Genomic DNA, 14357 nt, shown 5'->3' with positions numbered 1-14357 from the left:
AAGCTTTGCTATTATCTTTCGTGGCTGCAACAGATAAATTAGTAGTACTTCCACGTTGCTCTGAAGCGGATATCCTCGATTTACTTTCAACTTAGATAAGCTTAATATTGAGTTCCATTCTTCCCACGCCACCCTCACACGAGGAGCCTCACTCTAGATATCAGAATGAGCCCGGACGCCGGACGGGATATCTGGAGCTGAAATGACGTCACACGTAGGCAGCCACCTGGCAAGCATAAACCGAATAAAGACTAGACTGTAGCTTCCGTGGGTCCCGTTATTGCTTATCGGGCCAACCTCCATGCGTTGAAGCACTATTTGGGACTGACAGTTCACGTGGCTCCGTGTGATTTAGTCCTGTTCAAAATTGCTCGTCTCGGATACTATCATGAATACTACGTAAAGAAACAGTTGGACACCTGAACTGGTGAGATCAACACCGCAATGACTTAACGCAAGAATCAAGACTTGATTTAAAAAAAGGTAACACAAAAGTCATGTGAGGTTAGGCAGCCAAACCTCAGCCTCAGAAGTGACTCAGGTTAGCCTGAGGCAGCAGACGAGGCTGGACATGTTTAAATACGACTTCATTTGTCTTCACTCTCCTCCTCGGGTTTTTGTATCACCTACTTTCTCAGCTCCTACACGCCGTGGGTGGCCGTGGGAAATTCTTCCTCTCCCTCGTCTTTCCCACCATGGAGCCTTCTTCATCCTTCGGGAAGTTCTTCTACTTCTCGTATTTTGCCGTCGGATCATATCTCGCGAAAAGTCTTCTGGACCAGGTGGGCAGCTTACCGCTACATCTCTTGTATTCCACCGTCGAAGTACAATCACACGACGATGCCTACAACTATCTCCTGTTTTGGTTAACAAAGCAGCGGTTTAATGAAAGCAAGAATCGCCTCATCGCGAGCACCTCCCTCAGTAGTGGCCTGGATTACTTCAGCGAGGACTCCGACGATGGCGAGTTTGACGACATGCTGGACGCGGAAGCCTCCGACACCGAATGGAAGGCCTCGTTGTCGAATACGCGTCAACTGCTGTGGTCGCCTTCCGAAGGCATCCACTATTTCAGGTATGGTGGTCGATGCCTGGCACTCACCCGGCAGATCGAGGAACGTGGGACCATGCTCTATACGCGCACCGACAAACTCCGCATTTCATGTCTCGGATGGAATGCATCCATTCTGAAGCAGTTGCTGCTGGAAGCTCGCGTGGAATACTCACAGAAAGAAAAGGGTAAGACCGTGATTTATCGCGGCGCGAAGAGATCCTATGACAACGACTTCTATTGGGCTCGTTCGACAGCGCGTCCTGCCAGACCATTATCCACCGTCATCCTGGACCATGAAGAGAAGACCGCCTTTATCCAAGACGTTCAGCAGTATCTCCACCCCAGCACTATGCGATGGTACAGCGATCGAGGCATCCCATACCGCCGCGGCTACCTGTTTTACGGCCCACCCGGCACGGGCAAGTCGAGTCTCGCCTTCGCAGCGGCAGGGTTCCTCGGATTGAACGTGTATATCCTGGACCTGAATGCCACCCAGCTCACCGAAGACGCGTTGGCACAGCTCTTCCAAGAGTTGCCCCGCCGATGTCTGGTGCTCCTAGAAGATATCGACACGAACGAAGTGACTAGTCGACGCGGTGATGAGTCAAAAAAGAAGCGAAAGGGGAACAACAAGATCTCACTCTCGGCCTTGCTTAATACGATCGATGGCGTAGCCGCGCAGGAAGGCCGCGTGCTTGTCATGACCACCAATCACCAAGAGAATCTCGATCCAGCCCTCATTCGGCCGGGTCGGGTGGATTACCAGATCGAGTTCAAGCTGGCCAATCGCAATCTGATGATGCAGATGTTTCAGAACCTATTCCGAGACGTCCTTCCGAGCATTGACTCACACCTGGAGGACAGTGAGACTGATGCGCTGTTGCTAACTTCGACAGCCGAAAAGGTCCCTCTGCTCCCAGCTGCTGACCACGCCCTGAGCCGTCCTGAAAGTCCGGAAGTGGACATGGAGCAGCTGGCGGCCACCTTTGCCGAGAAAATCCCAGAACTCACATTTTCGCCTGCGGAGATCCAAGGCTATCTGCTGTGTCACAAAAGCTCCCCATTGGATGCCATCGCACATGTAGAATCGTGGGGGGAGAAAACACTGGAAGAGAAGAAGAAGAAGGATGCCGAAACAGAGTCAAAGGAGGAGGACAAGAAGGATAAGAAGGACAGGAAGGGGAAGAAGGGCAAGAAGGACAAGGAAGAAAAGGAGAGCAAGGATGAGTCCGGCGAAGAGAAGGAGGAGGGATCCTCTAGCTCGGAGAGTGAGTCGGACGAAGAATCATCAGACGAGGAGAACAAGCAGCCCAATGGGATAGAATAATAATGAAGGCCGGAGGATATGGAGGGCTTCAATTCGCATCAGAAAAAATAGTTGGCAAATACTAAGAGTAGACCCATACAGCAGAGAAGACAGTCATGTGACAACCGTAACAAATACCAATTCTTTTCATTGTGCTTCAACTCAGCCTTGTGCATCCACCAGCACATTAGTACTAGTCTTGTTCATCGGTTCCTCAGAGGCCCTTGAATGTTACTACTCGTTCTGGACGAAGGAAGTCTCGTTGGGGACACGGCACAACCGGGACCAACTTGGATTCTAACATGTCAAGACTAAGGCTTAGTCGCACGGACGAGCTTACGCAAGATGAGCTGTCGGTCCTCACAGCCACCTTCATCAGGTTCAAAACACGAGCGCTGCGTTGGGCCAAGACGGGTTAGTGTCGGTGCCTCAGGTTTATAAGGCAATCCGCCAAGCGACACATCAATCTGCTTTGGGACTAGCGCTACACGTGATATTGTACCGTTCCCTTTTCAGCGTGCCACCGGGCACCAATCAGGAGACCTCCTGCTCATTTCCTCCCAATTGTATCGTCGACGCACAGCCCTGTAGGAAAGGGCAATCCGACAATGCAACCTTTTAAATCCTCCGATAGCGAGGCAATGCTGGCAGTCTGCATACGTCATGTAAATATGAGACTCTTTCATCCCTAGCTATAAGTAGAGGGCTGAAGACTATTCATCCGATATGCATCTAGACCGAACAACTTCAACTTGATCGGGACCAACACTCACATATTGGAGATCAATATGCGTCTACTACATTGTGCTCTTCCCCTCGCTTCTCTCTGCGCTCCTGGAGTACTGGCTCAATTTCTGGGTCCAAGCTACCCAGCCCCTCGAGACCTCACCAGCGATTCCAGCCGTGTCGCCGCCAGCTGGAAGAAGCTAGACTCAACCCTGAAAGCGAGTCTTAGTCGTCGCAATGCAAGTGATAACAGCGAATTATCCCAATTGAGAGATGTGACCTTCTCCGTTGGCATGTTCTCGACCCATGACCCAGTAGCCCAGCAGCATCTCCAAATTCACCACACTAGCGCCGAAGTCGCGAATTCCTCAGTGGGGATAAACAAAGTAGATGGAGATAGCATCTATCGGATGGCTAGTGTCTCGAAACTTATTACTGTCTTTGCGGGTCTTCTAGAACTAGACAGCAGAGACTGGGACCGGCCACTCACCGACATCTTCCCGGAGATGGCGGATTTCGTCCGGGAGAAGTCCAGTGACTTTCAACCTGTGTATGACACTCAGTGGGATAAGATCACCCTCAGCGCAATCGCGTCACAGATGGGAGGCATCCCCCGTGGGGGAAATGTGGAGCTATTAGCCAGCTACGTTGTCTCCAGGGCGTTGAACATAACTGACCCGGCCGAAACTGATCCCACCTTCTTGGGTCTACCCCCTCTAAATGAAAGCGACCCATCCCTCTGGCCAGCTTGCTGGGGAGGTAACCGACCTGTCTGCGCTGAGGTCCCCTATACGGAAGCGGAGGCTGATAACTCTCCCGTCTTCCTCCCCTGGGGAAGCCCACAATATGCCAATAACGGGTATATTTTACTAGGCATGGCAATCGCGAACCTCACCGGCAAGTCCATCGATCAAGTCTATCAGGAGATCGTCTTCGAGCCTCTGGGAATGACCTCCTCTCTCAGTGACCCTCCGGCTGAGAACGACCCGAACCGTGCGCGCTCGGTCATTGCAGGACCTATCGAAGGATTTGCGATCGATGCCGGCGTTACTAAAGCCTCCGGTGGCCTGTTATCGACTACCAACGATCTCGCAAAGCTCGGCGTGGCCATCCTGAACTCCACCCTCCTTCCCGCGGATCAGACCCGCAAGTGGATGAAGCCCGGTACCCATACCGCAGATCTGCGATACTCTGTGGGGAAGCCCTGGGAGATCTACCGCTACGTCCATCCGGCCTCAGGAATTGTCACGGATATCTACACTAAAATGGGTGACTCAGGCGACTACGGGGGTCTTCTGGCATTCTTCCCGGACTTTGACGCGGGATTCAGCGTCCTCGACGCAAGTTCCCTTACTACCCGGTCCGCATCGGCTGCATACCTGATGGACTTAGTCATTGACGCCGTTCTTCCAGCCTTGATGGATCAAGCCGCTCTGGAAGCCCAGCGCAACTATGTTGGAACGTACCGTTCCTCCAATGCCGGACTAAACTCGTCCTTGACTTTGGCCTTGAGTCCGCCGACGCGGCCCTCACCCGGTCTGGTAGTCACCTCCTGGATCAGCAACGGCACCGATATCATGCCATATTTGGCGTCAATTCTCGGTGGCAAGGACACGAGACTGGTACCTACCATTTCTGCCGCTGGGACCACTGGAAAGGTGGCGTTCCGCCCTTACACCCCGACGACGGAAACAGCAGTTGGATCGCCGCAAAGACTCGTATCGCGACTGTACGATGTCAACGACCTCTATCTACTCGATAGTACACTATACGGTGGTCAGAGTCTGTCACTGCTTGTGTTTGACGTTGACCAGGATGGACGGGCTACGGCAGTGACTCCCCCAGCATTTCGGGCCACACTGGACAGACAGTGATGCTGTGCATATTTCGCACCCTATAATTATATACACGCTATTAATATATATCGAAAGGGGTTCGCCGCGCAGAAGGATGGCGGCGGGTTCTAAACTACGAGGCAACTTTATGCTGTTAATATATCTTCTCTTTTCACGGATATAGAATTTCTCTCGCTTTGCTCACATGTATGGCTATTTACTTAGTGATACTGTTAATACAAATTTTTCCAGATCATCTATTCTTAAATTCACATTTACTAGCTAGACCTTCAGGCATATAATCTTGGGGCGCTCAATGGCCTTATTCACTAGAACAAGTGTATTATACGGGCCTATTTGGGGCCTATCCAAGACCGGGATCTCCCTTGGGATAGGTTATGTGACAACCATCTTCGGGTTGCTTTGGAGATACAAGTAGTAATATACGACCTTGGGGCAATTCGCTTGGCTAAATTTAGGATGAGTTTTCCCTGCTTTCTTGTAACACAGGCACTCTCCTCTCTCATCGGGGCACAGGGCACTTGCCTAGCGACAATGGGCAGCTCTACCGCCCACCTATCCAAGGCTATAGAAAGCCCTAGTCCTACCTCTAGGGAGGTTGCTTATTAAGCTAAGCACTGGGACCTCTAGAGTTAGGCGGCGGCACCACTAAACATAGAGACTAGTATCCTATAGGAATGAGAGCTACTATACTTGTAACTATACTCTACTCTATACTGAAGTCCTAAACCTAGTTAGAAAGGTTGCCCTATGTGCCCCGATGAACCCCTATAGCTAATATAGACTCTGACAAATAGTTCAAGCTAAGGCTTGCTAGGAAGCACTTGTGAAATCTATGAGGATGTGAAATACCATTGCGTGATGCCCCCTACACCAAGATGCGATTGTTCAGGTCCTATTGTATTCTGTATCCAGCTAGCAAAACTCAATGAAGGAAACGATATACCAACACACCCACAGGCACCGCACCCTACACTCTTGTACCTGCTGTCAGTTTATAGCACATCATCCATTATCCTTTGTATTCGAAGAGGTCAAGCACCGTCAGTCTATGGGTATCAGAACCTGATTAGAGGTGGATGGGTTAGGGCCACACCACCCGTATACATCACAGTAGCATTGCTCAACCAAGGGGCAGTTAGACAACATCAGTTTCCAAGTCAATTATTCGGGTTTACACAGGAAATCGTACTAGACAGCATCCATGCCAAAGATGATATGCCATAGTTTTTCCAACACCTAACCTATTCCGTAGCCATCAGTTCGCGTGGTATTGGCGGCCCAGTGTAGAAGTCGTTCATATTCTGACCGTGGTCTCTGTTGGATTCTATCCCGGGTGACGACGAATTGGCCGCAACATTGATGCCCAAGCTGTTGAGGAACTGCGGATTCGCCAAAAAGCTCGGAATAGATTAGAGAGAAATTATTAATCAAGTAGTGATACTTTAGGTCGGTGTATTGAATGATTGAAGGATGGAGTCAGGACATCCGGGCACCGCCAGACACCGTAGATTCACGTACCCATATGCCCTCACAGCTTCAAAGCGCAGATTCAGAAGCACATTGCTACTTTTAGGCCCCGCGGCTTCATTATGCCAATGCTCGTCCTTGCCGCGAAGAAAGATGGTAAAGGGAGACAGACGGTCGTAATGATTGACAATGTATGTGAGATACGCGGCGGCTTCATGGCCTTTCACCGTTCGAGGATGAATATAGCCCTTTTCAGGGTTCTCGTCCGTAGTGTAGATGTATGTAGTGCAGCCACTGATAAATGGTGATTATATTAGTAGAGATCAAACGCTTGGAATGGAGAAAGACACATACAACTATTTGCAAAATGTGAACATCCATCGCACATTCTCGTATCGTGTCTTTGGCGCCACAAGCGCGACGTCATTGCTGCCTCGAAGCAGAGGAGACTCTTTTCCATCTAGTGCAGTGGTTAGGTCACGGTTAGATCTTGCTGTCGCTTCTTTTATTGAAATAAAGCCTTTCAACGTAATATACCGTTGGCTTCAGCTGGTGTTGGCGTCGGATTCATAGCTGATATATCTGGCGAAGGTCGAGGTTGGAAGAATTCCACATGATAGAGTGAGAAAAGCACGAATATGATGAATGATGGAAAAAGGGCTTTGTGTATTGTTGATGTTCGGGTCCTGTAGAAATATGCCATTCTTGACGGCCATGAAAGTTGTTCTGGCATTTTGAGAGATGGTGATCGCTCTTTCTGACCCAAACCTGATGATGGTCTCGCGATTTTGGGCACTTATATCTCGCACACAAGCTGTGAGAATTCATGGCGTACCGGTGGAGGTAAGTTCTTTCTTTGATTACTCAATACTGGATAATATATGGTTACACTGGGCGTAGGGTACACGTTCGTTGATCTTCCCCTTAACCCTCCAAGAGACCCTTTCCCCCCTTTCTCTGCCTCTCGTCGTCTAACGGTCTCCCCCTGGGGCACGTTAGGAATACAGTGTTGTCAAGGCTGTCTTTCTTGTACTTCTGCTTCCTGGTTCTACATAGAACTCTCGTCCTTGGAGAGGAACCTTGCTACTATCCAGACCGTGTCACAGTCGCCTCGTCAGATGTACCCTGCTTTTCAAGCAACTCAGGGTCTCCATGTTGTTCGGAAAACCCCATCTGTCTAAATAACGGCTATTGTATGAGTATTTCCCAACCCTTCGTTCTCAGTCGAGGAAGCTGCACCGATAGCCGATGGGGATCTGCATCTGGCTGTAGGGACGTATGCTCGTCGGGTAAGTTCGTCCGTTGAATAGATGCCCAGACTGTGTTTAACCTCTCCCGCCAGTGACAAGTGTGCGGAATCAAGGTTGTTCGCTACCACTCCTTCGATTTGACGGGAAAGAGGCCCTTTATTGTGCAAACTCGATTGTGCCGAACGGCACAGACCTTGCATGCGCTGGCAATGCTCCTCCTTTCTCCCTTCCAGATGCCAGCGTGATCACCAACAAAGCCATCCTAGCGAATGTATCCTGTCCGATTCCTTCGGTTTCTCCAACCGCGACTCATGTACCCCTTGATACTCCTACAGGAACCTCCAGCACAGGTTGTACCCCAATTCAGGATGAGGATCATGATAGCCACAAGGTGGTGGCTGTAGGTGCTGGGGTCGGTGTGTCTCTCGGTGTGCTATTCGCATCTAGCCTGGGTTGGGCCTTGTTTGAAAGAAATAGACGGCTTTCACTGAAGTCTATGCCCAGAGACACTGTGACCACTCTAGGGCAATATGGCATGATGCCAATGAGGAAACCCGAAGTGGCTAACCCAAATCTACCGCCTCAAGAACTCGAAGTGAGTTAAGTTTCCTTGCGCTGGATTGATGTATATGTTTTATCAATCTGAGATAAAGGGTATTCTGCTTTCCTCAGCTGGCACAGCTGCAAGATTATGAATATGCTCCATCCCTAGTTTGCGTATATTTACTTGATGTTGTGCAGATGAAGCCTTCTTAAGAATGATCTTCGCCATACGTAAAGGTGGCCATGATAGCTTACCCGATGCCCAGAAAATGTCCATCTACTTACACCGATATACAAGAGTGGCAGTAGACGTTCAACTATTAAGCGCTAAATAAGAATTAATCAGCTGCTCCAAGAGTCACCGCCTCATATACTCCTCCCAGCTGATAGTCTTAAACTAGAGATACCTATTATCGAGCCGTAGTCTAACAAAGGTCTTTCTTTGATCCAGTAATAGTAGAAGAATCTGTGTCCCATCAATACTATAAGCATTACGTATTTTCGAAAGCCAGAGATAGCATACAGTAACATATACTTGTAGTAATCAGCAGGAAGGCAGGCAGAGCGCCAGCGAGAGCCAGCGAGAGCCAGACTAAGGAGAGACTTCATCGTCCGTCGAGGCTGGTCAGTGTTCCCCTGAAACACCGCCGCCACCACCTTCATTTTATAACATCCCGGTTGAATCCCAGGCCGGGGGTCATGCTGATTACCGCTGCCTCACATTGCGGAATAAATCATAAGAGGGCCAGCACAGTGCTAGCTGTTCTGATAGAAATCATTCACGGGGTGTTTGAGCGCTTTCCCCACAAATATGGAGGCCTCCCTGGCTGATTTAGCCTCATCTCTCCACCTTTGGTGTAATCATTGGCCCAGGCTCGTGCACACAAGCATTACAATGCATCCCTCTAGCGGGCAATGTTGGTACACCCCCTTTCCCTGGAGCCTCAATCTAATCTTCGTAAAGCTGCTGGATATGTTGACAACAACGCAATAAGTGTGATGAAAGACCCCAATCATGGAGAAGATGCGAGGAAGACAATCTAGCTTGTGCTGGATAAGGTAGAGAGGTAGTACGGAGTATGTATTGAATAAAACACTTCCTGGCCGCAGCAGGAACCGGATAAGGGTTAATCCAGGTAAGTCTCGGATATTAGGTAGTACACCTTGTAAATAAACCCGAGCCAAATTAAACCTAAAACATATCCCATAACAACATATTTACATACAGTCTCATAAATCTTTCCAAAAGTTGTCCCCATTAGAATTCTGTGAAATACCCTTCTTTGCATTAATCTTTGTCTCTCTCAATTATCAGCTAGATAAAGCAATCATGCATAGTAAACCATCCCAATGTAACCATCTCATCATCGTCTGTTGTCACGCCATATACCTCGGTGGACCAACACACGGCCTCTCTGAGGATGAATGGTAAGTCTTCCAATATTCTACGGCTTCTATCTCGTACTGCAAGGGTGACTAAATTATGTCGTTATTGCCATGCCCCCTTATACTCCCGAGTACAAATGTATATATACAGCCTACAACCTATAGACATACCTAACAAACGAAACACAATAGGCTCTTAGAACCCTTCCAAAAGGGAGAAACACCTACGTTTACAGCTCATGTAAAAGCTGGTTTACAAGCCTTGGCACATGATCCGGCTGCGTTGCTTATTTTTTCGGGGTATATATACTCTTCCACCTACTTGAGTTACCCGGATTTAATACATATTCGGGTTGAGGTATAGGACACCACTAACGATTTATTATATTAGAGGCGCAACAAAGAAAGATCGTACGAGTTTAACAGAAGGGGAATCTTACTTGGTAAGCTAACCTCCATCAAATACCAAAAAAAAAAAAAAAAAAAAAAAAAACCCCGCGATAAACAATATCTAAACCCAATCCCAGGCCCTCGCCCAAGAAAACAACTACTTCTCCTACACCGTCCCGCCCGCCCAAATTATACCCGAGACACATGCTACTGATTCCTACCAGAATGTGCTATTCTCTTTACTCCGGTTCAAACTCTATACGGGCGTCTACCCGTCGCGGGTGACGGTCGTGACGCACGAGTTCAAGCGGAGACGGGTTATGGAGTATCATTTCCCCGCTATTGGGTTGGTGCCAATTGTACGAGGATCCGGAGATGAGGGCCGAGCCGCTGTTATTGGGATTAATCCGCCCGAGGAGGTGACGCCTGAGGCTTCGTTGATTGAAGGGGAGGAGAAGAGGGGGATTGGGTTGTGGATGAGAGATCGGTACGGGGTTTTACGTGAGTTGAAGGAAAAGAGGGTTAAGAGGGGCTGGGTGGAAGGTATGGAGGAGGGACTTTTCGTTAATGTGGGGTTGGAGGAGGTGGTCGAGAAGTTGGTAAGGTGGGATGGGGGGATTAGTGGGAATGAGTGGTTTTCGAGGATGGAGGATTTGCCTTGGTATAGTAGTGGTGATATATTGTAGATTAACGGGGTAATTATAACGTGTTGGTTTAGAAAAGGCAGAACTTATAGAAGTTGAAACCGTGGTAGTGATGCATATTCATTAGTCATTACTGATATGCTGCCAATGACAAAACACAAACACGAGTAGCACCGAAATATGCAGAATTGAGCCTATCGTCTTCCATCCTGAACGCCTTCCGAAAACACCGCAATCGATAGTAGCGTAATCTAGTCAGCGAGGCGATAGCTGACCAATGTCTCTACACGATGGTTGTTCGTGCTGAAACTCCTGAGCTGGACCTTCTCTGCGTTCTTGATCTCCTTGGCGTCGCTGTCACCCCATTCGACTGGTACCTCTGAGTCGGCGTCGGCGTACACGAGGACGTTAAATGTGCAGTCTCCGTCGAGGACAGGGAGAAAGGTGACTGAAGCGGTAATCTGCCGGAAAATTGCTTGAATTTCTTCTTGAATCTCTTTCTCTGTTTTCTCAACCGAGGCTTGAGTGTCGGCGTTCCTACAAGCAATTAGCTGATGTATGTATGTTATGGATAAGGTTGGCATACTCTGGGCCAGCGTTTTCTTTATCACCGGAAGCCCGAGACTTTGTGCTCTTGCTGTGTTTCCCGAATATCTGGACCTACAATACCCCGTTAGTCTCCTAAATCCGTACGCCTCACATGGACGAATCTCTTACATCGAATTGCCACCTCTCCACGTGCTCCCCGGTTTCCTTGTCTGTGATGACCACAACAAGTTTAGAGATCTTGCCCCCCATCATCCACTTATTCAACTGCGACATGATCTTTTTGATGTAGGCCTTGACCTGGTCATCCGAAGTAACTGGGTCCGTCAGCGGATGCACGGAATTAGAAACGGCGTATTAACTAACTAAGCATGTTGAGGCCATATTTCTTGACACTGTGGAGAGTTAGACATAATAGCTCAATCGCACTTTATCGAGAAACTTACGTCGTAAAGTCTTCTGGAGGATAGACGCCCCGCTGGAAACTGGAGGTCGGGTTAGTGGAAATGGCCCTAAGTAGTTCACCGAAAACGCAGGCTTACAGGATGGAATTGATAGAATATTCAAACTAGATAAATTAGTATGTCTGGATGACGAAAAGTAGGGGAGATCCTTACGAATTCTGCCACAAGCTTGGACGACCCTACGTAGGGATGAGCTCCTGATCTTCCTTCTAAACTGCTCGTGTTTGATCCTCACCTTTCAGGGACAATTTATGAACCTTAGACTTGTCCTTCGTGGCTGACATAGCGAATGATTTTGACGGTTATAGGTATATTCGTGAGTTGAATGTGTCGTTGTTCCTAGTGAGTGAGAGACTGGTGGTGGGAAAAGAGAGGGAGCGTTTGTTTACTCCGATAGTCGCCGCAGCAATTAAATTTAATTCGATACGTCGAATCGACCGCCTGCCAATCGTTTTCTCCGCAGAGCCGCACTTTTTTTGCCCGCAAAACCAGAACTTTCAATTGATTCCTACTGACAGCGTGCGAGACATTTAATTCGACAAGAGACAACTCCCATGCCATTGCAGACCTCCCGATGCGAGGATGCCTGCAGTTAGCCAGATGGCTGAGCGCAGGGCCGAAATGCCCGGCGGCAAGCCTTCCCAAGGCGCCATCCGGCCTCTATAACACCATCCGGTCTTTCACTAGTTCCGCCCAGCTGGCATCGCGAGCCAGAGCCGCGGCGAGCAAACCCGCCTCCGATCTTGAAACGAGAATCGCGCAAATCCCGATCGACCGATACCGCAACTTCTGTATCGTCGCTCACGTTGACCATGGAAAGAGTACCCTCTCCGACCGACTGCTCGAACTCACGGGCACCATCCAGCCGGGATCCAATAAGCAAGTGTTAGACAAACTCGATGTCGAACGGGAACGAGGTATCACAGTGAAGGCACAAACATGTACTATGATATATAATCATAACGGAGAGGATTATCTGTTGCATCTTGTCGATACACCAGGACACGTGGATTTTCGTGCAGAGGTTTCGCGCAGTTATGCCAGTTGCGGAGGAGCATTGCTTTTGGTCGATGCCAGCCAGGGTATCCAGGCACAGACCGTCGCAAACTTCTATCTGGCTTTCGCGCAGGGCTTAGAGTTGATCCCCGTCATCAACAAAGTAGACTTGCCATCGGCCGAACCGGAGAAGGCTCTCCAACAAATGAAAACGTCGTTTGAATTGGACACGGAAAATGCGGTGATGGTTTCTGCTAAAACGGGTCTGAATGTTGAGCAATTGCTTCCTACTGTGGTGGAGAAGATCCCAGCGTATGTATACCATTCGCAATGACTACAGTAACTCAGTGCTGACTGTACAACAGGCCTGTGGGAGATACTCAGAAGCCCCTACGTATGTTACTCGTCGACTCCTGGTACGATTCCTACAAAGGTGTTATCTGTTTAGTTCGAATCTTCGATGGCGAAGTCCGGGCAGGAGACCAGCTCGTCTCGTTCGCAACGGGCATCAAGTATTACGTCGGTGAGGTTGGTATCATGTACCCCACAGAGACCTCACAGACCGTTCTGCGAGCTGGCCAAGTCGGTTATATCTTCTTCAATCCCGGTATGAAACGGAGTCAGGAAGCTAAGATTGGCGATACCTACACCAAGGTTGGTTCAGAGAAAGCTGTGGAGCCTCTTCCGGGGTTCGAAGAACCCAAGGCGATGGTTTTCGTAGCCGCGTATCCCGTGGATGCAGACCATTTCGAGCACCTGGAGGATAGCATCAATCAGCTTATGCTCAATGACAGAAGTATCACAGTGCAGAAGGAATCTTCCGAAGCTTTGGGTGCAGGTTTCAGACTTGGATTCTTAGGAACTCTCCACTGTTCCGTCTTTGAGGATCGTTTGCGCCAGGAGCACGGCGCCAGCATCATCATCACGCCCCCTTCCGTGCCGGTAAAGGTAATGTGGAAAGATGGCCGCGAAGAGATTGTTACTAGCCCCGCTCGCTTCCCCGAGGAGGATGATCTGCGATCTAAGGTAGCAGAGATCCATGAGCCTTACGTGCTTGCCACCTTAACTTTCCCCGATGAGTACCTTGGAAAGGTGATCGAACTGTGTGAAGCGAACCGTGGCGTACAGCAAACCCTTGAATACTTTACGTCGACTCAAGTAATTCTCAAGTATGAACTGCCTCTGGCACAACTGGTCGACGATTTCTTCGGAAAGCTTAAAGGATCCACCAAAGGTTACGCTACGCTGGATTACGAGGAGTCTGCTTGGCAGCCGAGCAACATCGTGAAACTGCAACTGTTGGTTAATAAAGCCCCCGTGGATGCTGTCGCGCGAGTCGTCCACTATAGCCAAATAGAACGACTGGGAAGGAAATGGGTGACAAAGTTCAAGCAGCATGTCGACCGACAGCTCTTTGAGGTGGTCATCCAAGCTGCTGTCGGACGCAAAGTCATTGCAAGAGAGACTGTGAAGCCGTATCGGAAAGATGTCCTGGCCAAGCTCCATGCAAGTGATGTCAGTCGACGGAGGAAGCTCCTGGAGAAACAGAAAGAAGGCCGGAAGAGGCTCAGGGCTGTCGGAAACGTGGTGATTGAACAGAAGGCATTCCAAAACTTCTTGGCGAAATAAACTGTTTCTGGAAAGACTGTACATTAAGATCTATTGTATTATACCTTTTTTGAATTATTTTACTTCCATCTGGATACTGACAGACCGGGATTTAATA

The 14357-nt window shown here is 49.1% G+C and overlaps 7 protein-coding genes across 7 annotated transcripts; 5 read left to right on the top strand and 2 right to left on the bottom strand.

Annotated features, from left to right (window-relative positions):
- Positions 1-695: 695 nt before the first annotated feature.
- On the top strand, positions 696-2381 carry F9C07_11534 (putative mitochondrial chaperone ATPase; the record flags this gene model as incomplete). The annotated part of the gene is made up of 1 exon (XM_041286842.1): positions 696-2381. The coding sequence occupies one exon, from the start codon at positions 696-698 to the stop codon at positions 2379-2381; it is 1686 nt and encodes a 561-aa protein (XP_041148564.1).
- Positions 2382-3148: 767 nt separating this feature from the next.
- On the top strand, positions 3149-4960 carry F9C07_11535 (putative alkaline D-peptidase; the record flags this gene model as incomplete). The annotated part of the gene is made up of 1 exon (XM_041286845.1): positions 3149-4960. The coding sequence occupies one exon, from the start codon at positions 3149-3151 to the stop codon at positions 4958-4960; it is 1812 nt and encodes a 603-aa protein (XP_041148565.1).
- Positions 4961-6186: 1226 nt separating this feature from the next.
- On the bottom strand, positions 6187-6983 carry F9C07_2236308 (uncharacterized protein; the record flags this gene model as incomplete). The annotated part of the gene is made up of 4 exons (XM_071509985.1): positions 6187-6343; positions 6464-6706; positions 6788-6872; positions 6950-6983. The coding sequence occupies 4 exons, from the start codon at positions 6981-6983 to the stop codon at positions 6187-6189; spliced, it is 519 nt and encodes a 172-aa protein (XP_071368036.1).
- Positions 6984-7238: 255 nt separating this feature from the next.
- On the top strand, positions 7239-8418 carry F9C07_2110133 (uncharacterized protein; the record flags this gene model as incomplete). The annotated part of the gene is made up of 4 exons (XM_071509059.1): positions 7239-7255; positions 7469-7701; positions 7755-8257; positions 8335-8418. The coding sequence occupies 4 exons, from the start codon at positions 7239-7241 to the stop codon at positions 8416-8418; spliced, it is 837 nt and encodes a 278-aa protein (XP_071368035.1).
- Positions 8419-9016: 598 nt separating this feature from the next.
- F9C07_11538 (DUF218 domain protein) lies at positions 9017-10667 on the top strand (the record flags this gene model as incomplete). The annotated part of the gene is made up of 5 exons (XM_041293929.2): positions 9017-9163; positions 9455-9633; positions 9784-9891; positions 9983-10034; positions 10119-10667. The coding sequence occupies 5 exons, from the start codon at positions 9017-9019 to the stop codon at positions 10665-10667; spliced, it is 1035 nt and encodes a 344-aa protein (XP_041148567.2).
- Positions 10668-10876: 209 nt separating this feature from the next.
- F9C07_2110131 (mitotic spindle checkpoint component mad2) lies at positions 10877-11919 on the bottom strand (the record flags this gene model as incomplete). Its single annotated transcript, XM_041293919.1, has 8 exons — positions 10877-11162; positions 11212-11285; positions 11343-11488; positions 11538-11566; positions 11618-11656; positions 11714-11739; positions 11789-11814; positions 11871-11919. The coding sequence occupies 8 exons, from the start codon at positions 11917-11919 to the stop codon at positions 10877-10879; spliced, it is 675 nt and encodes a 224-aa protein (XP_041148568.1).
- A 290-nt stretch (positions 11920-12209) lies between these two features.
- On the top strand, positions 12210-14260 carry F9C07_2236305 (elongation factor-type GTP-binding protein; the record flags this gene model as incomplete). The annotated part of the gene is made up of 2 exons (XM_041293930.1): positions 12210-12943; positions 12997-14260. The coding sequence occupies 2 exons, from the start codon at positions 12210-12212 to the stop codon at positions 14258-14260; spliced, it is 1998 nt and encodes a 665-aa protein (XP_041148569.1).
- Between the last annotated feature and the right edge of the window lie 97 nt (positions 14261-14357).

Source organism: Aspergillus flavus, chromosome 6 (assembly GCF_009017415.1).
Source record: "Aspergillus flavus chromosome 6, complete sequence".
NCBI classification, from domain to species: Eukaryota; Fungi; Ascomycota; class Eurotiomycetes; order Eurotiales; family Aspergillaceae; genus Aspergillus; species Aspergillus flavus.
Note: the sequence above shows the minus strand (reverse complement) of the source record. Positions and strands in the feature narration are given on the sequence as shown.